Raw genomic sequence first — 25265 nt, 5'->3', positions numbered from 1 at the left:
TGTGATACTGGTGAACAAATGACAATATATTTATTTTTTAATGATCTGTAATGTCATCGATACCCAACACGAAAAAGCTGCATGCAGTATTTACAATTTAATAATTTTTTCAAACCGACCGTCGTTACACGGAAATGGAAAAATGCAGATCGTCCAAAGTTCGAATAAGTTGAGGATGAAAATTGTTGATACATTGTTTTCTTATAACCTGAGTTGCAGTCAGAAATCACTAAAATTAATTTATACTTAATATATAAGTATAGGATTGATTGAAATTTGGATTCAAAATTGCACGAGTAAATAGTGTACCAATAGGAACCAATTTAACTAAAACGAAACGAAGTTTCGCAAATACTTTTGATAACAGCTATAACTATAGGTAACAAAATATGTTTGGAGATCAGTTTTACTATTGCTTGAGCCAATATTAGTGGTTACAAAACCTCGAAAGTTCATCTTGCCCAAAGAATTGGCTTTCAAATTCTAATAATGGGCTACACACTCGTAATATAAGACTAACTATATAGACATAGTTTTGGGGCCTGTTTGTACTTACCGGTTAAACTTTGATAGGTTACAGTGTGAAGTTGTCCCTGTTATGCAAAAACTTTCGACAAGTGTCGCAAATTGCATTTGCAAATATCAAATGTAGAACTGCAAAATCTGCCACATAGGTGGTCAACAGTGGCGTGCTCGCGGGGGGGGGGGGTCAAGGTGCCGTATTTATAAACATAATATTAGAGTAGAGCTCCACACGCCGGTGGCCGATGTCGACCCGTAGTCGACATGGCGGTAATTCGTTACGGCACTGCAAATTGAACTTATTGAATTATTGTGTTCTCGATCTTCGTTTGCGACGTGTCACCAATAAATAATTCCCGTTGACTTTTAATAGTGTAATTTTAATGCGATACCATATTTCTTCAACTTGAATAGAACCATAGCAAAAAATATATTTAATATGTTTATTTTATTTAATTAGTTATGTAAACCAAAAGAAAAATTAATGATTATTTTACCAAACATGGCAAAAAAATTGATCCTGTAGTAAAAAATAATGTATATAATGTATACAATGTATTTACGAATGTAAAACATTTTAAATATTCAATTTGAAAGCCAAATTAAAAAAGCGTGAAGTTTAAAGTTGAAGATTAAAATGTTTTTTCCACGTTGTACGGGGGGATAATGTAAATTAAAATATAAATTCAGTAGAAGGAGGTGGGGGGCGAAGCCCCACGAGTCAATGACTAAGTCAAAAATGAATATCCCCCCTTTCAATAAAGCTGAGCACGCCACTGGTGAGTGGTGGTCATATAAACTATAATTTTTCATGAAATAAAACCTGCAGTAATTCGATTTGAAATTCATTTTTTGTACTTTTCTGAAATCCGAATTTGTATCATATTTAGTATAATAGTATAATAAGCACGTGCTACGTAATGTGGAAAGTTCCGATTACTACACTCGTATAATATAGAATGCCAATGGTTATGATAACATTATGGAATGGTCACGATAACAATATGGATTTATGGCTAACAGGGATTTTGTCCAGGAACATTATTTTATTGAACATTAATATGTCTTAAGACGTTATGCAATTTTACAAGCACAAAACAAATATTAATTTGTAAACAACTCGTATTATATCGTTGTTCATTAAAAACGTGTTACAACTGACTTTTCGTTTGCATTTAATATAATGGTCTACGAACTACAACGCTTTAATTACCATCCAACTCACCTTCTAACTGAAAATCTAAATGCCAGCATTACGGATGTTCTCGAATTTCTCAGGGATGCAGAACTTCATAGTAAAATACAAGTATTTTATAATTTTTTTTTTTTTGTATATAATGATATTTTTTATAAATGTATAATGTATTAGCCTATACCTAATGTATTATTAAATTAATTTCATATCTATTTTTTTTTCTATACTATATAGTTTATATAGTTATACATTTCTATTTAGTGTGTAACGATTTATTCCTAAAGTAATAATTATGTAAAATTTATAGTAGCCAATAGCCTCAGTCGCCGGGACAGTTATTATCCATACAAATAAAATATAATGGTCTGATATGGGCAAGTTATTTTTTATAGGTAAATATTATTTTTCTATAGTATGCTATATTGGCTAAAAAATTAACATCTAAATGGCATTTATTAAAGACGAACTTTATTCGTATAATAATTCTTATATTGTTCTATATAATTTTATGATTATCTATACAAATTATTATCTATATTATGTTGTAATTATGATATCGATCAATAACTCATTTTTTAATTATTCTTTCAAACACAACAATGATAATGGACTTGAAAAATAATTCGGTCCGCATAAAAACCATTGTTATCGACGGGTAATCGTTCCGAGGTTGGAGCAACATATACCTATATAATAGAAAACACATCATCGCCATTTCGCCAATAAAAGAACTATTATATTATTCGTATTGCGCGTGCAATGATATCGCAATCAGCGGAAGATGTACGAAGATACGAACCGTATGGCGAGCACTGCAAAATATAAATATACAATTGTATTGTATTTGATTATTATTATTGTTGAAGTTGTGCGGATGCGAAAACCAGCGAATGGGTCTATCAACCCGCATGAGACATGAAACACTCCCATGTTATTCCTCGTACGCACACGATACTTTATAGGTACTTCCCGGTGAACTAATCTCGGTCCGCCCATCGTCGCGGGTTCAACAGACGTGAAACAAATGCAGAATTACATCACAGTGTTCGCGGCCATTGTGTACCGCGACGTACCGTGTACACATTTTTTTTCTTACATTTTATTACAGTAATAATAATATGTAGAAGTACCTAAACCGCAGCAGCAGCAGCAGCAGCAGTGGACAGGTTGTATTATTTTTCGGGTGTGCAAGTGGGTATAATTATTCGGTTGTCTGGTTACTGGCACGTAGTACAGGTATATACCGCGAGTCGCAGTCTTTTCGTTCTATACAATTATAGCATAATTTATATTATATATATATATATCTGGAAGTCGGAAGACGTGATGTCTTGTCCGAACGCATTTCGTCATAATATTACAAGTTAGAAGGACTATACGCTCCACCATTGTCAGTATCGAGCCCCTTTCGGATTGTACAATGTGTTTCGGCGATACCTGGGTAAAAAAAATATTCAATAATTCATCGGTGTGAGGTATATACCTACGCAGCAGCTGTGATATTGTGTTTTCTCGCGGGATATTTAACGTCTTTGTTCTGCGTTTAGCGTCATACGAGTACGAAGTATAATAATAATTAGCGCCATTAGAAGGTAACAATAACCGCGATGTATAATGAGAGAATGCTGTGAATTTTTAATAATGCGTTTGCACATTTGTTGTTGTTGTTGTTGTCGTTGTTGTTGTTGTTTGGTACCTTGTTCTACCTATACAGAAAGAACCAATTGAATTCGATCAACATTTTGTTTTACGATACAATATATTGTCAAATAGTCACAGACAGTAGTTTACTTCTCACGCTTTGACAGAGCCAAACGTGTGTCTGTTACTCCTTAACAATACAAGCGACTTTGAATATAATTAGTTGTTCAATGATTATCCGATTTTGATTGATTTCATAAGGCTATATTAGTATGCTCCATATTATAATGTTCAAGTCATTTCCAGAGTACCGGAGATCTAAAGAAAAAAATTGTATTTAGGTATTGAGTTATTAAAAAGAAATCATAATTACGTTTTCTAGAATCATGATACGCGATACAGTTGCAAGTATTATTATAGTATTGTTATTATTATAGGAACTTTACTAGTTACTACCTAACTAATCAAAATAATTATTGTTTTACACGATTGTCAGAAATACACAAAAGAACAATATAATCTGATTACGATAAAATGTTTTATTTTCAATTCAAAAAACCATTCTTCCTTACTCGTCTCCACTCGTCGTATATAGGTAAGTAGGACCTATGGTTGGTGCTCGTGTATTCGGTTGGAACCAAATTTATTAAGACACAGCGTATACCAGCTAGGTACAAAGAAATGTTGCAAATTTCTAACACACACGCCAACGGCGAACATTCATATTATTATATCGTTTAATATGTATAATAAAAAAATAAGAATAACGCTTTTCTGTCGTTGGCACGAATGCAATACACATATATACATCATGGTCGTATGTGTTTATGCAACTGCAGACAGATTTCGACGATTTCCGAATCGTCATCGGAAAATTGCAGTCGGTTGTTGAAATAATATATTATATTGTTACGAGTCGTAAGCGCGATCGAGTAGCTATGGTTACCGTACGAGTACCGCGGTCTACAATAATATAATCGTTTTTCTTTATACTCGGGTTGTTTTTCATTAATTCAATTTATTAAAATATTATTACCAGTTGACCGGTTTCGTGAAGGTTAAACAAGTAAGTAGGTAGGTGGGTGTTGTAATTTTTTTAGAGTTTCAATTAGGAAAAATAGAAATCTAACTTTATCGTTACAAATGCATTAACAACGCGGGTACACGCTTATAGATATGTACATACATACCTATTCTAGTATTTATAAATTATATTTTACCGCAAGTACCTTATATATTATATTATTATTGTAACAAATTTATTAACATTAACCTGGACATTGATAATATTATGTTGATGGTGATCATTTGTGATGATTCACGTATACTTAATGATGCGTTATTCACAACTGATTCAAAATCAAAATATAATTCTTTCGTTCGTTATTTAATAAGCTAAGTCGTAAATATGTTTATAAATAAATGACATAAACACTTAGAAGTATACCTACAACTGTCGGCCGATTACCAGATGCGAAATCTGCAATATCACCCTAATCTTCTGCTGGTATTTTCAAGGTGACTTTCTTTAAGTAACTGCAGTAAGACCAATTTAATAGCTTTTATATATTTGTAATAGCCCGTAATTTCAAATTCGAAATATATATCAGTTTATTTTTCTATATTTACTACAATATTATATTGCATATTTTCAAACGATATGTATTTTTGAATTTGGCAGTTGTCAGTACGTATAATATACATTGCAATATATTGTAATATTTGAATAACTATCGAATTGTGAAAGCGCGAAAGACCAAAAACACATCATAACATATTTTGAAATTACCATCAGACAGCTGATGCGTTCTTTATGATATCTCGCGAACGTACTTGTAAACACAACAATTATTGCACTTTCGCCGTACCCGCTCGTACGTACCTACCCACCTATGTGGCCTATAACTTTTGTATTATTATACACTCTCGTCCAAGGCGGCCGGTCGTGATGAACGAAATCGAATGCATTGAACTTGACAGTTCATGATCACGAATTGTTTATATCGACCACAACATATTAATCATATTTTATGATGACGTTCATTGTACCTATTTCGAGTATCGTATGGCCGCGGATCCGTAAAACCGCAAATATAAGGTCCGTGTGAGTCTATTGAACACGACCACTTAATTTATTCCAATGTCTAGTTGGCGCAGTGTATTTGAAGCCAAAAACTGTATTAAGTATCTATTATACAGGGTGGGGCAGTGAATCGGGCGATTTAAAAATAAATACGGAAAGCCCTGTAATTGATATGAGCGTACTACAACTATAAAATTATGTTCACCATAAAATATAAGCGTTTAGGTATCATGAATCGTTGGACCCACAACAACGTGCGTTTGCTGTAAAAGCGTTTTATCTAAACAGCTCTAGTTACGCGCAGCGTGATTTAACGGCCTGTGATTTTTTTCTGTTGGGGGTATATCAAAAGTAGAGTATACCAAACACCACTAAGGACACTTGATGATCTTAAACAATTGTTTGGTTTTTATAGTTATTTTAAAATCGTCCGATTCACTGCCCCACCCTGTACTTTAATGTTCAGCGCAGTCGAATCTTTTTCCATCAGCTCATTTCTAATCTTAATGTGAAATAATTGTGAGATCATATTATATTGATTTACTCATAGACGATTTAAAAAATACTTACGTAGGCAGACACCAGATATACTTAAAAGAAAAATATAATAGATCACACAACACGTGTACCAGGCAATCACGGATGTATAGACCTTTATATATAGAACCTTTTTTTTGGGGGGGGGGAGAAGCCCGTTGGGGGTGTTTTTTGACGTGAATATGATATTATTGATATATTTTTCAGGCTTGGGGTGCATGCATCTGAAATTCGCAACACATATTTTTACTGTTTTTTACTTGTTTTACTTTGTTAGGTTACTATACCAACACATGTTGTCATCATTTCGAGAGTTCCTAAGACGAACGATAAAGAAAATTATAATATGCATATATTATCATACTATGCACTTGTTTATAACTCATAATTGATGATGTTATAAGTTCTATGGTGACATAACTCGTTATTATGATGAACGCGTAAATAATATGTTATCAATTTATCATAATTATAATTATTTCCTTACGATTAAGAAGAGATATATATGATCCAATTGTGTCTTTTCCGACGAGAGACATTTTCTACTATATTTTATTTTGTTTTTATAATTTCAACATAATTTAAGTATGATAATAATATATTAAATATTCGTAAAGTTTAAATTGTGTAATTGGTTAATTTCTTATAAAGTAATATATTTATAATATTGCCCAAAACAATTAGATCGAATATTATCTTAAGTTATGACTTACCTATTGGTAGGTGCGTCATATTCGATCCCTATGTTTTGTGATCATTTGACAAAAAAACAAATCGATATAGATTGAGCTAGTAGACCTATAGAGGCACTTCGATAAGATAATTATGTTTAAAAACTAATAGCATAAAAATCAATACATGTTTGTTTAGAAAATTAATTTAATCATACATATGTTGTATACAGTAAAAATAATAATTATATAAGAATTACATATAAATTATAAAACTAAGACGTTTCTCGACTGAAGAGTTCCTTTTTCCGATGTTTATTGAATCTAGAGTAAATTCTTACATTCCTACACAATATAGGTACATAATATTATCATTCTTAACATTAATGATAATATAATCAAATTATATGTTAACGATGTTATAATTAAATTCAACACACACAAAATTCACAAAATAAGTTAATGCAAACTTAAGTATACATTATGGTATTTTTATGATAGAGCAAATTGTTCACTTACCAAATAAATATTTAATAAGTAAAAATTTTTTATATACAAATACAAAATAAAAATATTAAATTAAATATGTTTAAAGTTGTATGAAACTAATTTCATATGTAAAACAGATAAGTAGATACATTCGATAGGTTTATATAAATAAATGTTTGTTCAACGCATACACGTAACTAATAAATTATTTAAATGTGACTAAAATATAATCATATTTATACGTAAAAATAATATGTACAAAATATTTTTTTTTCTTGACGTTGGCACAGATTTGTATCCCGTTGTATCTTTGGTTTTATGTGGACTCCGAGGCGAATGTACGAGCAATATATTTATGTTTTTATTCTTCTGTACACTGTAGTCACTATATACTCGATAATTACCGACGCCTGTCATAAACAGACATCGTCGTCTCACGTCATCTCTTATTATAACCTTAAGATACGAGTGTACATATTATATATATTTAATATCTATTATATTATACTTTATATTATTCATGGCTCGGACACCAGGTCGGTGATCTGTTTGTTCTTTTTGCTCTTCACGCACCTGCCCTTGTAGCATATTTCAGTCTCCATAGATACCTTGGTCGTGGTGGACGTGACCGGCGCGACGGGCAGTTCCGTGACCGCGGCTGTAGTGACGACGGTGGGGTCGGTCGGCTCTGTCTCCGCGACTAAGTCCACCGTAGACTCTTCGGCTCCCGTGGGCGCCGTTACGTTTTCAGACCGAGTTTCATCACCACCTCCTCTGATGAATTTAGCCAGCATGTCAGCCAAGTTTCGCTGGAACGCCTCGTCTTGTTCGTCGTCTGGGTATTTCACAGCGGGTTGAGACACTTCCGGAGTCTGAGTGGTTTCAGCCGGACGTTCTTCTTCCGTCGTCGTCACCGCCACAACTTCTGCGTTATCGGAAACGGTAGTTACCGATTGTTGCTTCTGGTTACTGACAGTAGTCACCACGGATGCAGTCATGGTCGTCGGAGCGATCGTGGAGGTGGTGGTGGTAGTGGTTGTGGTTGGTTCTTCCGGAGCTGCAGAAGACGAGACTCCGAATTCGGTGGTTGGTTTTGTCACTAACTCAGGAATTGCGTTCGCTGAAAGCGGACCCAAGGAGTTTTGTGACTCGGCCGTATCCAAGTTGTCTTGCGGCTTCTTTACTCGTACTCTGACCCAATGGCCTCGGCGGCCTGGCGTCTTCTTCTCTACGTTCGGGTCATGGGCTTTCTTGTCGGTACTGCTGCCGTGGTGGTGTTTTTCCTTCGAAAAGTCTTCGTCCGCTGGTGGTTCTCCGCTACTGAACTTGCTGTCCGGTCCGGAAGGTGCCTGTGTGTACCTTGTATCTAACTCGTAACCATGACTTTGCTGTACGGTCACTGGCTCGTTCCAAAATGACGCGGCCTCTTCGATTTTCTTCTGTTCGTCTTGGGGTACGGTCAACTGTGCCTCTTCTTGGAACTGTTGTTGCACTGGCGCCGCTTCTGTGGTCGTTGTGGTCGTAGTGGTCGTTGTCGTGGTCGGTCTCCGGCTGGATCTCGATCGCACGAACTCTGATCTACTAGCTTGTGTCGTCCTAGACCTCAGAGGGTTTCTCGTAGTTTCGGCCGTTTCAGTAGTTGTCGTGGTTGTCACTGGGCGGCGTCTCTTCAGAGGATTATACCTTTGCGTCGACGTTTCAGCTGTCTGTTCGGACACTTCTTCCGAAGTGCTCGGAGACTCTGTCGTAGGTCTTCTGGTCGTAGTTAATCTCTGCCTTGGCCTCAACTTCGTTCGTTCTTTGGGTTTTTCACTGGATTCGATTACGTTTTGAGTACTCGGTATTTCTACTGGCACTTGAGTTGACGTCAACAATAATTTATCGTAATACGACAGTCGTTGTCTAAGTTTTGGCGTGTCTGTGGGAGACAACGTTGATACCGTCTGAGGTTCTTCAGATATGGTTTGTGGAGGATTGGAAGCCGATTGAACTTGTTCTGTGGACGACTGTTGTTGGTTTAAAAAGTTATTTCCTACCTGGTACTGGGAAAGTGGTTGTATTTGTTGAAAGTTTTTAAATATCTGTTTTTCAGTTGAGCTTGAAATAAACTGTTGTTGATTTCTTTCCGGATTGTTTAGATCAGTTAACGATTGAGGATTGTTTGAAATTTGCTCTTGAATGGTCTGAGAAGGATTATCCAAAAGTTGTTGATGATTTTCAAAGAACGGTTGTTGACTTGGTTGTTGATTATTGAAAAATTGTTGTTGTTCAATCTGAGGAAGAGTATCTAAATAGTTTTGTTGGTTTTGTGGAACTTGTTGATCTGCGAAAAACTGCTGTTGCTGTGTGTTGTCGAATTGCTGTTGTTGTGTGTTATCAAACGGCTGTTGCGGTGTGTTAACAAACTGCTGTTGCTGTGTGTTGACAAACTGCTGTTGCGGTGTGTTGACAAACTGCTGTTGCTGTGTGTTGACAAACTGCTGTTGCTGTGTGTTGTCAAACTGCTGTTGTTGTGTGTTGTCAAACTGTTGTTTCGGTGTATTGTCAAACTGTTGTTTCGGTGTGTTATCAAACTGCTGTTGCTGTTTTTCAACAGATGTTTGTGTGGTTTCAAAATTAGTCTGTTGTTGTTCCACTGGTTTTCGTGAAAATTTCTGTCTAATGGAAGTTGGTGTACTCTCCGAAAATTGTTGTTGATCATTCGCCGAAGTCGAAATTTCTGGTAACCGTTGTAGTTCTGCTGGTGTTGTAAATTGATCTTTTTGCCGTTCTGTGATATCATTCAAGGGAGTAGTTGTGCTGAAACTAGTCAACGAACCCCTATGCAATGGTTTCCTTTGTCGGTTTCGTTTCGGTGTAGTGGGTGTGCCATCAGTGCTTGGTTGAGCTCTTTCGGTTACTCGTTGCGTGGTACTCGACACAGATGGTTGTAAAGAGTTCACTTCAGTCGGCAATTGAGACGTGAGTTTGAATGGATTGAGTTCTGTAGTGGAAGAAACAACTGGAGACTTCGAAGACACAACAACAGATCCAATATGAGGTGGTGGTAATGGTATTTTTGCGTAGCCAGGCGGTGGTTTGAAATTAAGTGGAGCGACGAAAAATGGTAAACGATCGGCCATTGAGTCGATTTTGGTGATATCGAGTGACGATAAATAAGGCAATTCAAATTTAACGTAACCTCTAGGTGCATCAAGATCGGTTGGTCCGACGAACACTTTGGGTGAACGATTACCAATTGTATCTAACACTGGTATAGTTTTGGCGTCCTTCAGTATGGTCAGCACTTCGTTTATTCTGTTATCCAGACGTTTTTCCATATAAACAGAAAGTGGAGGTTGGTGCGGAGGTGGGTATGGCGTTGATTGCGCTTGTACTGCTTTTTCTGTCAGACTCGAAGAATCAAACGACTGCTGGGGGGCTAATGTCGAAGGTTGCGATAGTTGAACTTTTGGCTTTGATTTTTGTTTTACTTCTTCAAATTTCGGCACAAATGGTACTTGTGGTTCTTGTCTTGGTCTCGTTTCCTGAAAATTAGGGACAGCGTTTTGTTGAACTTCTGGTTTTGGCCTTAATGATTCGAAGTTGGGAGTGAATGTTTGTTGCGCTGTTTCTTGCTGTGGAATTTCTTGGAAATTTTGAACAAATTGCGGTTGAGCTTCCAATTTTGGTTCTTCAAACTTGGGAACGAATTGCAGTGGTGGCGGTGGTAGTTCTTGTCTTGGCCTATTTTCTTGGAAATTTGGAATGAATTGTTGTTGAGGTTCTAACTTCGGTTCTTCAAACTTGGGAACGAACTGTGGTGGTAGTGGGGTTTCTTGTCTCGGCCTAGTTTCTTGGAAATTGGGAATGAACTGTGGTTGAGGTTGTAACTTTGGTTCTTCAAATTTAGGTACGAACTGCGGCGGTGGTGGTGTTGATTCTTGTCTTGGCCTAGTTTCTTGGAAATTAGGTACAAACTGTTGTTGTGTTTCTAATTTTGGTTCCTCAAATTTGGGAATGAATTGCGGTGGTAATAGTGGTTCTTGTCTCGGTCTTGTTGTTTCTTGGAAATTGGGAACAAACTGTTGTTGAGATTCTAATTTTGGTTCCTCGAATTTGGGGACAAACTTTGGAGGCGGTAGCTCTTGTTTTGGTCTCGTTTCTTGGAAATTAGGTTGGGCGCTTTGCGGTCGTGGTTCTTGTCTTGGTCTCGTTTCTTGGAAATTTTGTTGGAAATTTTGTGGCTGTGGTGGTGGTCCTTGCCTTGGATGATTTCCGTCAAAGTTCGAAACGAAATTTTGTGCAGATTCTTGTCTTGATTCATCATGATTGGGTGTAAATGTTTGTTGTCCTTGTGGTTTTGTTTCTTTTGGTTTATCTTCGAAAGACGGCTTTTGGAATCTATTATCATGAAATTGGAAAAAGTTGGAAGGCGGGTTTCTTGCATCCTCGACAAATTGAAATGATTGTGGAGCGACTGGCTGTTCATTTTGAGGCAAAAATTCCGGGCGTTGTTCTTTCAGTTGATTTGGGAAACTGGGTTTACCTTGTTCAAATAATTGTGATGGTGGTGGGAAACGGCCAGTGTTCTGTTCAAATGATGGTGGAGGTGGTGGTGCAAAACGATTAGGATCTTGTTCAAATTGTTGAGTAATTGGAAACTGACCATCGAACGGTTGCGGTGGTCTTTGGAACTTTAGTTTTCCTGTCTCGAACGGTGATTGCGCCTTCACGTCGATCTGCGATTGTTGAGGTATCGGCCTGTCGGCTTGCAACCTAGGTTTTTGTCTCTGTAGCGCTTCGATGGGAACGTACACAAGTTGCACCGAACCTTTGTTTTGTTGCTGGATGAACGGTGATTCGGGAAACGTCACTTTGTTTTCCTTCGGCATAGGCTGGATTTGTGGTTGGGGTATGAACGTGAACTGTGGCTGGAAATTGGGTAGTCCTTGAAATCTACCCTGGAACGGATTCTGTTGGTTGAAAAACGGTACCGGAAAATGCACAGGTTGCGGTATTTTTGACGCCTGTTGTTGACTGAAGAACTGGGCGGATGATGCCGCCGGTGTGGTGACTTCGTAAGGCTCACCAGACGGAGCTCGGTTAAAACTGTTTTGTTTAGAGTTGAAATTAAATGCGCGACTGGACGGAGCGGCTGGTGGATTTAACAGACGTCCGACTTCGTCAACTCCACCTGCTTCGCCACTGGATTCCAGATTCTTTTGACACGACGGACATGACGCCGTTATAGGTACCCAATCGTCAACGCGTTTTGCTGCCGTCTCGGGTCGGCTCCATGTTTCTTGTGGCCGTACTGGCTCACTCAACAAGGCCGTGCAAAGAAGCACGACCAATCTCCACCCTTTCATGGTTTATTGGAACCTGTGAAAAAATATTCCATTAGTTTAATTGGTTTTATGAATATGTAAAAATGTCATAATAATTCATTACAAACGGTCAAAAATATTGACTTAACGTTTAACATCATATAACTACATTTAAATATAATAATAAAACAAATAATTTCGACAAATCCTAAAATACCTCTATAGTTGTTTCAAAATTACGTATATTTTCATAAAATAATTTAACTTCTAAAAAAAAAAAAATAAGCAACACTATTTTACAGTATTGATAAAAAAAATCTAATGGATTATTATGGCATTATCATGCAGATATATTTTTTGTTGATCACTTAGTTATCTATTACGCCACGGTTGTTGAGTAACTAATATATTATTAATGCCGGTATATCACCTGAAACCGATCGTGCAAACATTTTATAATATAATAATTGTCACACCGGAACTATTTGGATTACAATAATATGTATATCAAGTCATATTCAAATTCAATTATGAGTAAATTGCCCGAAACTTCAAATACAATATAATAAGCAAAAATGCTCAGAGTACTAGAAGGACAAAGCCAAAGTCATTTTTAACGGACATTCCTCGAGTAAATGACATGTTACAATGTACGTTTGATGTTTACGTTATAAGCTACCTGTTTGACGTTCAAAACTTCGTAATAAAAACAAAATCAGCACGCTGTGTCGCTATTTATATCGATATTATTTTTATTTATGACATAATATAGTTGAAAAATTGATTTTTTTTTCGTTCGGAGAAAAGTAAAAAAAAAACTATCTCATTTTATAACATAAATCTATACGTTCAATCATGCGTACAGTAAATAACGTGCCTGCTATATAAGTATAGTGTAATAATTAATTTCACGGAGGATGTACTTATTATAGCTGTATAGCAGAATAAACAGATATAACTGAAATATACGATTGTCATGCAGCAAACGATCGAGGAAATGCGATAAAAATCTTAAAGTTATTATTTTACTCGGGTTGTAAATACATATTTTAAACATTTTAAATTATCAAGAAATATATTCAACTGTACAATAGGTATGCTTGCATGACGTTTCTAATTTGTTACGATTTAAGTGTCAGTCGGTTATTACTAATTAGTTAATTTAGTATTATTAAACAAACCTATTTAGAATACGTGCGTAGTTGATAGTTCACACCCATATGGTATACCTAGCCGTATACCATAGTCTCTATCCAGTATCCGGTATGGCAGTATCTACACCCATATTATACCCGAGACCCTAGAAATGGTAACCGGTAACATAGCCACGGTCAAGCCAGGCTCGAGCGTTTAAACACACGTAAGCAGACTTAAGTTTTGGTACTTCGAGCATAATTATTGCCTATACACAAATAAACATTATTTTTGTATAAAACAGCTAAACACGAATCGTATATGACTATGTAGAGCATATTGTTGGCTAAAAAGTACACAACACTACAGTATTGTAGTTGTGATCGTTATTCGTTCAATTACGTACGTCTGCTGTCCCGGTATATAAAATTTCGGAAAGACGAGTTTTTGACATTGGATCTCGCCAAAACATTCTTTTAACACACGACAACTAAAATGTTATTATGTACAAGACAGTGATTATACGTCTGACCTCTGAGCACATGTTTTTTTTCGTTATTTGCTTTTTTCACTCGAATTATTGTACAATTATTTACTTGAGTTTACCACGCGTTTGTGTAGGGATAAAATTGAAATGACTGCACATATACGGCCATGGGCGTAGGCGAAGAATAAAAACACGCAAACGTTTACGTCCAAAATGGTACTTATTATATACTTACTGCAGTTTGGAAATCTCGATTACTGTTTTTCCGTTCAACTGCTTCTTTATAATCATCTTGTTTTTGTCGACCTATGGTTTTCGTATTAATCATTAGTCGGTAATTGTGTATATAATGGACGACTTCAATAACTTGCGGGTATAAATACATTAACGGCGACCGTGGCAGTTATCCGGTAAAAAAATAAAACTATACATTTCACAATGTCTCATATTATATTACTATATTTTACAAACAAAACGCCGAGTAGACGAACGAGCGTTCATCATTATAATTGAATATTAAAACGAGCTATAAAATGTCATCAATTATAATTATATTGCACATTTTCAAAGACAAAACGAACGTAAAAATTCAATTAATACTAAAATAATACCCACCCACCCAGTGTATAATATGATAACAAGTATATCGAAATGGTTCTCGTTATTCATAATTTTTCTCTTCTTTTAATTCTATTATTATTCAAACGTTTTACATTTAACGTGCGTTTATTTTATAATTGATACGAAAATCCTCGTTATGATTGGAAACGTTAAGATTCCAGGATGGAACGTAAAAGTGAAATACAAACGAAACCATTACCATAATATTATAGCATCGCTCCGTTCTACATGTGCGGTCGAGTCGCAAAGACGATATGCCAGGCAATTATACATCATCTTTAATAATAATTATCGTTATTAAACGCAGTTTCTTAAGTTTTCAAAGTCAACAAACCGTACCATATACCACCGTCAGACTGCAGTTAGTCCTCTCCCGCGGGAGACTTCAACGCGCACTTGACCGCGCGCGCGCACCGCTTGCCCGGCGAAATCAGCATATTACTATTATTATAACGTCTTCGGCATGTGTCGTCGTATATATTATATTATGTAGAAAGCGAACTTGTCGCAGTGCGTGCACCGACGACGAGGGACGAGATTATTCTAATTAAAATAATTTATAATCATGCCGAGCGACAGTAACATGTTATACGCGTAGGTGCAACGGTTGTATATAAAACTCACACGTGATCGGCCGTAGCTGCTTCCTGTCCTACCACCAGCAGCCCATTGGTAGACTAGTTATGCATCGGGTTTGGCTAGTGAAAAAAATAATTCTATTCGTTCACGACCGACCGGTCAAACGACGACGATATTCGCGGAGGAGAATGCGAACGAAAACGAAAGCGGTCCGGAATTCCAATAGTAATAATAATAATAGTATAGGTAGTAATGTGATCGCGCCAAACAAGTGTAGGTAGAGTTGTAGGTACCTATGTTGCGCAATCGATAGTTCCCGGATTTTGATCTGCACTGGGTGAGACCGAAACGGCGCAGTATAACGACTATAACGGCTCTACATAATATATTTATAGTACCTATATAATTTCTTTTTTGGAAATCCAATCGCTCTCGTGTGGCTCGGACGCTCATGCAACTCTGCACACAGCACCGACATCGATAATGGATGAAAATTATTAATAATAATAATAATAATTTAATACGTATTAATCATTAAATCATCATTATAGTACCTATGTATTTCACTATCGAAACGATTGTTTTTCGACACTTTGTTTTTATGAAATATACATGAATGTAATTACGGGAGAAAATCGGTAGGTTGAGTTCGAGTATAGTAAGGTATAATAGTAAGAGGTATAGGTATTAATTCGTGTGTCCATTATGAGTGAACGTCAAGCAGGAATGTGCGGCGAGTTAATACTTTTGATGATTATCAATTATCATAATATGCTTAAAACGATTTCGAAACAATCGCGTTGACGAATTATAATTATTACGAGACTTTAAATGTTTTTGAATCGTGAATTCGTGAAAGAATTTATGTTTTAACGAAATCGATAATACTATATATATATATTTAGGTATTATCACGATAATTACAATTTAGTTTGGAATGTTTACACGATAAAATAAAATGTTAAAATAATAATATTACGTGCGTAGATTAGTTAAAAGATTATATTAGTGTAAATATTTGTACTCGACTGATCAAATTACATATTATTTAACGAAACGTAACAGTGAAATCTTTCGAGCACTCCAAAACGAACGGCTTGTCATCGTTGGACACGATGTAAAGGCGACAGGAAAGTCCGTGTATCCGTCGTAGGTATGTATACAATAATATAATGTAAACTAGGAAGTGTCTCGGTTTCCGAATTACTCGATGTGTTTTAAACTTTCTGACTTGGCCGTAAGATTTCGACGTTTTGAGTTCAATGGAAAAAATGTATAATAAATTATTTTGTTAGTCGCATGAAAGTTTGCTTCTACACGCATCGTTGACCACCACTGCAAAAGAAATCGAAACCAAATATGCAAGAAAACTATATAGTATAAATATTAAAAATAACACACATATCGTCTTACAATAATAATTGTTGTATCTATGTATAATGTGCTCGCTTATACTCAAATATAAAACTTGTACGTACGCGTATCGTATTTATTGGTTCGGCGTGTATAGGTACAATACAATGTTTGTGCCCATACTATATTAATATAACGTTATAAATATAATATTATGTTTTTTCAATATTTAAAAAACGTTTAAAAATTCTCTGATCTTATTCGTTTCGGTTTTCACTAGACGGTAAAAAAAGTAAATACAATAGTACACAAGGTATACCTACTTACTAAACAACAAACGGTCGAAATGTGCATATTATATTATTATATAGTACATGTATAGTATATAGCTACCCACTGGCCGCCACTGCACATTTCTTTGAATATTCAAAACAGAAATTAGACATCGAGCGTTACCTGCAGCAAGCTTTGAATAAATTTAAGACTTGTGAAAAATTACTCTGAATGCATAATACTCACTCGAAACGCGATGACTGTTATTATGTGATTAGATCATATATACACACGTCTATACACGGGAAAACTAATTTATCCCAACAGAATAATATTTTACTCTCTTTTGAACGGACGCCGTCCTTGTGCACTCATCGAGTGACGAATCACACTCGTAATAATAATAATAATATATAGTGACACATAATCTGAATAATAATATTATATAACGCACTATTCACGAGAAATTATATGGAAAATAAAATAATGGGTTCGGTCTGCGGGTACAGCGTGTTGTGATTTCGCCTCCGCTCAAATGACTTAACGAAAACTCAACTGCCGACCATAATAAACGTACACAGGCCGCGGTACACCATCAATCCACGTATTTGTTCAGGAACAGAGTTTTTTTCTTTAAAACTATTTCCGGGACCAATAGACTTCATATTGCCTATATATTTCGATGTCGACTCGAACAAATAAATTATTTGTAAATTATAATATATACGTTCTGACTAATTATAATCGTTATGCAATGCACGACCACGTGATTATTGTACTAGTGATAGCTGCGAATTGCGATGTATTAGCAAATAATAATATTTCCAGTCAATTATGAGTCACTTCGTTTGAACATTTTACGAAAACTCGTCACGTTATACTTTGTTTTAGCCCCGGACATTTTTAACGTATTTATGGAGCAGATTTAAAGTAAGTCATTATAATATATTGTTAATTATTGATCACTGCAGCTAAGATCGTTTTAGAGCATATATAAAGATACTTTCAATTAGTATATTAATATACTTGTAGAGCTATAATAGCAAAACAATTATTTCGTTTATGGTGTATAAAATAATATTGTATTATTGGACAATTTGAATTTTATTTCTTATTTGAAAACAATTGTAATATTATATAGTGTAATGATTTTCGATCTTATTTTCCGACGACAGATGATGTATTATAGATAGATTCCTATGATATATTTTTATTTTTTTTCACCAAAGAAATTTCTCGCCTATATATGATCGTTACAAAACTGATGAATAGAAATATTACTTTTATTTTTTCCCAGCAAATCCTCGTTTATCACGTTTATCATTTTTTGACATATTATCTCGTAGACGTCATAAAAATATATACCTGTATCTAAACGAAAAAAAAAATAATAATCATTTCCGTCCAAATAGAATAGACGCGCGCTCGCGCACACCCGCTTTCATTATTATTGCCACTGCAGCAACAGCAGTAGCAGCAACTATATCTATCCAGACGCGATGACTGGCCGTCCTCTAGAAATCTCACCGACCTTCGAGTCGAAGCGAAAGTTTTCCATTTTCACGTTGACAAACGACGGTAATATATGTATATATATATATATTTATGTTTTATAATAGGTGTTCGGTGTATTATTGCCGAGATTTGGGATACCTATATTCAGCGCACAAGATGGCATATATAGCTAAATAATATCTTTACAATATAATTGTACACAAATCTGAATTCAACCTACAGATCATCGTCCTAGTCGATTATCGATTATTATTGTACAAAATATGAATGATATAGTGGTATCACTAACGCGGCCGACGAGCGTTAGGTGCAATCGTAACGGTCAAGATCAACAAGTTTCAGTCGGTGATGCAGAGGGTTGATAAGGCTGCAGTATCAAATACCTAATTGGTATAATAATATGGATTTATGGTGCCTCCGATATACCTCCTATAGTGAAAGCTGAGTGCGTTGAACCTGCTGCAGCATTTTACCTCCGCCTGATGTGAACGATAATGAATAACTCGATATGATGGTAATTCGTGTAATAATATATATATATATATGTATTACGGAATGTGTGTGTGATTATTTCTCTATGTTGATCCGTCCCTCAGTAGTAGAAATTATTTTAATATTGTTAAATTATTATATCAAACTATATTATCGCGCATCAGGAATTAGCGTCACGAATACGAAGGGCGGTGATGACGATTACCTATTCTGGTGTCGAGACGTGACAAAACTATTAAGTTATTAATTTTCAATTCAAATTTGTTTCGAAGGCCATCGAATTTCATTCAATATTGACTAAATGGGTGTGATCTATGAAATCAATACGGCTCTTACAGCTATTTCGGTACGTATAGCTGGTCAAATCATACGAATCATATAGGTATATAAAGCTATGGGCACAATATAAAACGGCCATTTATATATTGGTTAATTGACTTTTAGTGAATTTATCAACTAATATAATATAATTTACACAAGAGCACCAAGCTACTCACAATGTTGTATACGATGACATAGTGATAATATCATTCCGTTAAAAATCGACAAACTTGTACGGTTTAGGCATTTAGCAAAAGTTTATAGGTATAAAATCACTAACCGAAGAATATTTTGTACTGATATTTCGTATATTTCGTATATTATAACACGCCCAATTTTCGATCGAATTGAATTTATAATTGTTGACAAATAAATATTGAATAATAAAAACATGCCTGTACATGCAATGCCGTCATAATCTATCAGATTATGGTAACATATTATAATCGTATCCGAACCCTGCCGGCGCCCGAAATCCGAGGAAATTAGTGACGCGTACTGGTATACAGCTGACAAAGACTATTATTTTGTTTTTTCTATTTATAAATTATATTTTCGTCAATAATATGAATACAGTACAAACAATGTGCCGTCGGTGGGTGTGCAAAAATCGAAATGAATTAATGATCCACAACGAATTCTCAGGAGAAAAATATATCATGCGCGAGTTCTCGGCTCTGAGAGTACATACCTCACATTAAATTATTAAAATATAATAATCTACTTGTATTTCGTCGAATCGCCATGACAAAACACGTATGAAATAAATCTAATGGAACAAATTAATTTAGAGTAGGTATAATACTACAGCAGAAGTATAGAATAAGTGATTTAATTTAATTTAATTACGGTTCATACATAGTAAATTATAGAATAATGTGTAATAATATATTATATGACCTTAAGACATATTTTACACTTTACAGTCGATTTCGTTCGTATGCAATTTTTAGAAATTTTAGTACACGTTTCATACTTGACTTTTTGCAAGGTAAGACTAATGTTTTTATTATTATAATATATCATGCTTGAGCATGCGTACACGTTTTGTAAATTTGTTTGATTAAATGTCAGTGTACCTAAGTGTACTAAATCGATATTTATATTTATGGGTAGTACAATAATTAATATGCAGGCAATAACGGCCTATTGCACAACTATATATTTATTGATTATTGGAGTAATTCATTAATTTTCACAAGTATGCATCACTGCAGGTGATCAAATGCAAATATTTTCATTACAAATGTTTACAAACGTCGGAATATTTATTAGCTTAAAAGAAATCATAAATAAACGAACACACGAACATATACGCACGTGTTATACCATTATATAAGAATCGTGATTGATTAAATATTTTTTTTTACTACTACCTAGTAGAGGTCAAGCATAGATCTGGAGTCTAGACTAGTAGACTGCATGTGTCGAAATCGAATAAAATGCAACAAAAAATATATATATTTATAAATACTATATAGATAGTTGTATCTCATAATATTGACTGATTTATAAAATTACGAAAATTTGTCCGATCAAGCTTAAGTCGATGCATTATACAATATAGTACACAGGCAGGTATAATACAAATATAATAGAACATAATGTGGGCAAAACGGTGTGCAAAATTTAATTCAAAGTATTACTTTTAATCATTATGTTGTAATTTGACAATTCATAGGTATATTTTCGACACAGTATTGAATAGGTATGTAATATTGCAATCAATTAAAATTCCAAAATAGGTAGGTAAATTTATATTATATGAAGTATGAACGTTTATTATACTCTAATATAAATATATAATGCTGGTTATTTAATATTTTGTTGTGTAAATGTATAATACTATAATATAAATATAATAATTGGAATATTTGAGACGACAAAATTAATCGAAAACGATTTAAAGCTATTTTATTCGACAGGCGAGCAAGACTCGATCGACATAAAAAAAAACTCTCTTGGAAATAATAATAAAAATAATAATGATCAATGGGACCTATAATATAACGCGATGGCGCCGGAACTTAAGAACTACGTGAAAGCAATGATGTTATTGACAAATGAAAATTTTCGATTAAAATACGCATCAAAGCGTTAATAAAAAATTGGAATTATGATTTCATATCCGTCGATAGGCTCACCGATGATGAAACGATAAAGAAAATATACATCATCTGCCGACCGAGTGATCGTACACGACTTGCGCAACACGCGAAGAATCGCGAATTTTTGTTTCCTTTTAAACGTCATTCGTCTCGGTACTATCCCGTCCAGAGCGCACATAATACATATTATTATAGGTAGGTATACCTACAGCTTATGATTTCGTTACAAAAACTACGTGTATCTACCTACGCGATATCAAAACACAATGCAAAAAACGTAGGTACATATGGTTATGTAAAGGAAAAAAATGTAATCCTGTCCCGCTGTGTGACCAAAACGTCAAAAACGGAAAAGGAATAAGAGAACACACGCATTGCAACAATGACCATAACGACAACGTGGTATATCGCATAATCGTATGAACTTTCATATTATTTCACACGTTAATTATATACATATGTCATATATATTATGACCACTGATTATTGTTATATCATAAGTCATAACCATCGCTTTTAGCGTCGAAGACGATAACTTTATACGTAATCAGTAATCACATTCTTTGAATACTGCAAGTTTTAGACAGTACATATTAAGTGTGGTGTGGAGAGTAATAATAATAATTTATTGTTATTATTGTTATTCGATCTCGACGAAAGATTTTAACGCCCGTTTCGTTCTTAAAAAATATTTAGCTGCAGTTGTTTTCGAATTAGTTCATTGTTACGAGTTTTCGTGCATATATATATGGAGAGTGGAGACATTACATATTTGTTAATGCATTAAGCATTAAAGGTCATGTGAATTTTTCTAATGCTTATAATATAAACTATAAGCTTCTGCTTAAGTATTAAACAAAACTACAATGAAAAAATATTTCGCACGTTTTTAGGATTAAAGGCTGCACTCGGGTCAAGGTATAATTGTGTTAAAAATAATAGTGACAAAACCAAAATTAAACATAACGAAAAACATAAGAAAACGTAACTGTCACTTCACGTAACAGAAAATGTGAGGTTAAACAAAATCGAACCTAAAGTGCTCATAGACTATTTGAAATTATGAAAGATGCAAAGCACATTGCATAATACTGTACAATAATAGAAACCTTATATTAAAAATCCATCTTGAAAAATTGCTACATATCTATGTATACATTGAACTTTGTAAAACCGTGGAAATAGAAAAATATAGGAGTGTTCTAACAATATTTTATTTCATGTTAATGATACTACACAAGTTTATCGCTCCATCGTTGAAACAAAATGTAATATGAATCTATAGGTACTACATAATAACAAAAACATTTTCAAATATTTTAAACTCCCAAAAATACGGGCTCAATGAAATAAATTTCTGAAAAAACTAAATCCCTGCTCATTCGCATATAAGTATATAATAATATGTAGGTAGTTACAAGTTACTGTGTATTATAACCGATATAATAAAATATTTCATTCGTGACACATTTTGAATGAGGCATGATTTAGGCTGTATAATATGACACACAGGACGTGCAGAAAATACAATTTAATAGTGAATGTATAAAGTATATAATTTTTTTCGTCCTGAACATCCCTATTGTGTTGTAACTTGTAATACATATACGTCTTGTTCTCCCTCAATATATATATTTAATTTTGAGGGTTATAACAAATTGTTGAAGCATCACATATAGGTATAACTACGCCGAAGGATATATACATTATATATATATACCTTTAGATTATATAGTGAATATACATGACTGCTTTTATACCTTTTTTCTCGCTTTATAATAACTGAATCTCTGTAGCAGCAGAGAAAAGAAGTCGTCGGGCATCTGCACTACAATTGTTAACAGGTGGTGGGATGTAGGTAGCGACATAGTGTATTATATAGATTAATATTTAATCCGGTCTGTAAGCATTTCTAATATATATAATAGTTCATACCTACTGCTGCAGCTATAATGTGTGTATACATATAGGTAAAAACGAACCAGAAAATAACAAAAATGTCGTTTCTTGGATACGAGTCTTGTACGAGTGACCAACTTAAAACACGTTCGTATGAACATTGAAAATCGAGAAATGTATTCTGAATTATAATTGGGACAAAATCGAGGACCCCCTCCCCCCACAAAAAAAAAAATTTAGTTGAACAAAAAGAATAGTGAATTTCCCGAGGCTTACGCAGCTTTATAGAGATTAAGTTTTTCAGTAACCACAAATTAATATTTACGGGAGCATTACTATATAAGCAAATAATAGTAAGCACCCACTTCAAATAATAATTTATAAGAAAAAAATAAACATTATGCAACAATACAATATATTTTGTATGTGTTTTTTAAATTGAATTTTATTTTTAGGTTGCTATTTTTATCTCTATAATTTTTTTAAGTTTGGTATTTAAATAACAAAATAGAATTTTAGCTACATAATATTCTGGAGCAGAATATTTTTCGGGTTTCGATACATACCTAATTATTAAATATCAAAACGCAATAGTATTAATTTTTTTATAAGTATTTTGAGTTTAAAAGAAATTAGTTTTGATTTAGTTTGGTTGAAATTTTGATGACTAACGTATAGAAAAAAAACTCACGGATATAAAATGTATGTAGGTATTTTTGATTTTAAGAGTGTAATATTTAATTGATTTAATCTGTTATCTTCTTATTCGCGAGACCAATATTATAAAGCAGCTTCAAATGTACCTACGTCAAATCGCGCACAATAATATACGTACACGTTGTACACCGATACGGCGATACGTTTAGATTAAGTATACATCATAGGTATAATATGCAATAATTTTAATAATAATATAATGCAATGACAATAATACTCACGGAATGCACTCGGGGAAGACGTCGATGGTCGTCGGGCGTGTTTGTCTACACGGGTGCGCGTAAAAAAAAAAAACGATAGTTTTACGTCGGTGTGTTTCGAGATTAAAATAATATTATGTTTATCCGACGGGTGATCGCGGACGACGAACAACTCGAGCGGCGGAAGTACGCGAGCGTATTGAGACGATTGCGCGCGGAATGACCGTCGCGGGACACCGGAGAACGCGTTTTGGAAGTACTTGGAAGCAGTGGCGTCGGTGGTCGCGTCGTCCGTCGGTTGAACGGCGGCAAGAACGGCCACCGGTGGGGTGGTGAGAGGTCCGCTCGGTGGTAGGCCGCCGAAAGGAAAAGTGAAGAGACGCTGCGGCGGCGGCGGCGGGTGAGCGCGCGCGTGTCGTTGGCATTGGCGGTCCCAAGGTCGCGGCGGCGGCAGTACACAACACGTTTTCCTGCACCTACCTAAGGTATGGAGAAAAAAACCAGCCCTTTTTTCTTAAAAGACTATTTTTAATACATTTTTTTTTTTTACTCGACAGCATCGCCGCCGGAATTCTCGGCCGAGACGATTTAAATATAAAATATACTGTTGTTGTTGTTGTTGTTGTTGTTGTTGTTGTTGTTGTTGAGTAGTTCAAGCCCGGATTTACGATGATGTACACCGTAGACATGTACCTTAAGTGATATACATTAAACACGTTTCGATATGCTGTAAAATATCATTTATCAACATATCATGTGATGCATTCAGAAGTTAAAATGTGAACCGAATAAATTATTTGAAATGGTCAAAAAAAACAACATATTATATTATACAAATATGTATATAATACCTATATGTATTATGTATGTATTATTTATAAACTAATATGACTTTAAAAAGTGTACGTACTATTTTAAGTGCTATATTTCTGCCACATATTTGCCGCATTTTTTTAATAATATTGTATAGTACCAGTACGTATTTAGAATTATTTTTCCTGAACATTTGAATTTAAATATCAATTCACTCTAGTTTAAATCTACAAGTAAAAAAATCCATGTAAGTATCAATTAATAATTTAAAATTTGTCCACAAATTTCAATCAATATTTAGATGTT

The 25265-nt window shown here is 34.6% G+C and overlaps 1 protein-coding gene across 1 annotated transcript; it reads right to left on the bottom strand.

The window, feature by feature from the left end:
- Positions 1 to 7032: 7032 nt before the first annotated feature.
- LOC111040361 lies at positions 7033 to 24412 on the bottom strand. Its single transcript, XM_022324253.1, has 2 exons — positions 24168 to 24412; positions 7033 to 12502 (listed from the first exon to the last, which is right to left on the bottom strand). Exon 2 carries the CDS (start codon positions 12487 to 12489, stop codon positions 7657 to 7659), a length of 4833 nt encoding a protein of 1610 aa, XP_022179945.1. The 5' UTR covers positions 12490 to 12502; positions 24168 to 24412; the 3' UTR covers positions 7033 to 7656.
- Positions 24413 to 25265: the final 853 nt, after the last annotated feature.

The sequence above is a fragment of the Myzus persicae genome, unplaced genomic scaffold (genome assembly GCF_001856785.1).
Source record: "Myzus persicae strain clone G006 unplaced genomic scaffold, MPER_G0061.0, whole genome shotgun sequence".
In the NCBI taxonomy this organism is placed as follows: Eukaryota; Metazoa; Arthropoda; class Insecta; order Hemiptera; family Aphididae; genus Myzus; species Myzus persicae.
The sequence above is the reverse complement of the archived record's forward strand: the minus strand, read 5'-3'. Positions and strand labels throughout refer to the sequence as shown.

Bases quoted from the DNA above. Each gene is read 5' to 3' on its own strand.
- LOC111040361 (XM_022324253.1), bottom strand. From the start codon at position 12,489: ATGAAAGGGTGGAGATTGGTCGTGCTTCTTTGCACGGCCTTGTTGAGT.